Below are 2,313 nucleotides of genomic sequence, written 5' to 3'. Positions count from 1 at the left end.
GTGACGTAGGTATGTGGGGGCGTGTTAGAACGAGCCGTTTTAGGTAGGCGTGGCTGACTCTTAACTTTTATAAAGAATATCTCTTTGGATTTGAGACTTTAGTCTTTGCAACTTTACAGATCTTCTTTATGCACCAAGAGCTTGTAACACTCCAAAGAGAAAGGAAAACTTGAAAATCGCATCATATGAGCCCTTTAAATACAAAAATAATGAATTAAAACAATGCCTCAATTACCTCAGGAAAGTGTGCAAACAGAAGCATAGAATATACAAACCTGACGAATCATTTCCTCAAACTTGTCCTTCTCGTACTTCTGCAGAGCTTTGTAGTCCTCAACTGAGGTCACGTCAAGCTTATGCTTGGTTTTGGGCTTGGGGGGCTCAAATGGGCAGGTGAGGATGGCGATTTTGGTGTCTTTCAGTACCTGCATATACAACATGCTTATTAACAAAGACCTTACATATGATAATCATGTCATGCATGTGCAACCAGGAATGAATATTAATAGTACCTTGGGCATCTGAGGGTGGCTGAACTCTTTGTCCACAATGACACCTTTGATGAGCTGAGTGTCCTCTAGTTTACCACCGACTTTTCCTTCAACTTTGATAAGCTCAAAGTCGACATCCTTCCTCTCCATGTCGGCCACTGTCAGGATGGCATTGACAGCAATCTCTGAAAAAAAAAAAAAAAAAGAGATTTTCCTTGTAATATTCTCATGAACTGTTAATTTAAAAAGACTAGTAAGACAGACACTCACACTTTGGATCCTAGCGTGGTCATGGCTGTCTGAATAAGAGGCTCTGTGTTGTTAGGATCCACTGGGAAACTATCACCAATTTTGTCGAGCTGCTCAATGGCGATCTTTGCGGCCTGGTCATAACCATCGGTGATCCTGATGGGGTGAATGCCACGGTCTAACAGCTGCTCGGCCTGCTCTAGAAGAGCTCCAGCCAAAACTACAGGGCCAAACAGACACATTAGATCACAAAGCTGCACAGAGTAAGCAAAAAAAAACTTTTTCTAAACATATTTATAAGGCACATATTACAATTAAAAGATGTCATCTACTGTAGCTTACAGGTAGGTGAACATGGAATCATACATATACATGACATCAAACTTAATCTATAAAACAAACACTACATTTCAAAAGTTTTGTTTTTTCCCCCCCCAATGTTTTTGAAAGTCTCATTCTCAGAAAGGCTGAATTTATTTCATGCAAAATACAGTAAAAACAGTAACATTGAGAAATATCATTAAAAGAACTGTTTTCAATTTTAATATATTTTAAAATGCAATTTATCACTGTGATGTCAAAGCTGTATTGTCAGCAGTCATTACTGCAGTCTTCAGTGTCACTGAAGACTCCTTTAGAAATAATTGTAATATGCTGATCTGGTGCTCAAAAATATTTTTCAATAAATGTTACTAAAAGTTTATAAAAAAAAGTTATGCTGTTTAATATTTTTGTGGATTTTTAAAATTATTTATTTGATGAAAAGAAAACTTTAAATATCAGCCTTTATTAGAAATCTCTAATGTTACCTTTGATCAATTTAATGCCGGGGTGTAGAGCCCTGCATGGGCCGCAAAATTAGGCCCTAGCCCGAGACGCTCAGGCCCTAGCCCGGCCCGTGTCCGACAAGCTTATCAGAATTACCGGCCCGAGCGCGTCTTTTCCCCCCCTTCTCCCAAAACAGCTTATACTACTGTAGGGCGCAGGACATGGAGGCGCCAGTGCGATCACTTGCATTTTTTTCAGTGGATACGCCGTCATTTTTGCTCATAAAGGTAAGAGTAATACATCATTCGTAACTGTAAAGGGTCTACTTTTATTTGTGTGCACTCACAATATCAACAAAACGTTGTGCTTTTATAAAATAAAGAAAACAAACATGCGCTTTCTGCCGTCTCGTCTTAAACAGGAACGCTTCACAAAAATGAACCAAAACTCAGCGAATACATGTCTCACAGACATGATAAATATATCTATAGAAAGCTTTAAATTACTACTTAACGAAATAAAACAATTCAAAAACAAAAACTCTTTCATTATAATCAATCCGTAAAGATGCACTTCTCTCTAAAGGCGCGTCTAATGAGGAGATAGCGAGTCAGGATCGACAACTTCATCCTTGCGACACCGACTCAGAAAACACTAGTTTATTAGTAAATAACCCAGATATCTCCTTACTGTTTCCCCCTGTCACATTTATGGTATTTACTTTTGCCGGTGCTTTGCGGCAAACTTAAGCCTATTGCGTGCATTTGAACCCAGATCTCTCCTTGTGCGATGACGGCCTGCATTC

The 2,313-nt window shown here is 38.9% G+C and overlaps 1 protein-coding gene across 1 annotated transcript in view; it reads right to left on the bottom strand.

Moving 5' to 3' along the window:
• Window positions 1-2,313, bottom strand: part of LOC107741883 (T-complex protein 1 subunit epsilon-like) — a 13,287-nt gene that overhangs the window by 3,352 nt on the left and 7,622 nt on the right. The window contains exons 4-6 of the mRNA XM_016554683.1: window positions 762-960; window positions 513-705; window positions 276-425 (exon numbers count right to left, since the gene is read on the bottom strand). Coding sequence (XP_016410169.1) covers window positions 276-425; window positions 513-705; window positions 762-960 — 542 coding nt within the window. The remainder of the gene's footprint in view (window positions 1-275; window positions 426-512; window positions 706-761; window positions 961-2,313) is intronic.

The sequence above is a fragment of the Sinocyclocheilus rhinocerous genome, unplaced genomic scaffold, assembly GCF_001515625.1.
Source record: "Sinocyclocheilus rhinocerous isolate Xijiao unplaced genomic scaffold, SAMN03320098_v1.1 scaffold100, whole genome shotgun sequence".
NCBI classification, from domain to species: domain Eukaryota; kingdom Metazoa; phylum Chordata; class Actinopteri; order Cypriniformes; family Cyprinidae; genus Sinocyclocheilus; species Sinocyclocheilus rhinocerous.
Note: the sequence above shows the minus strand (reverse complement) of the source record. Positions and strands in the feature narration are given on the sequence as shown.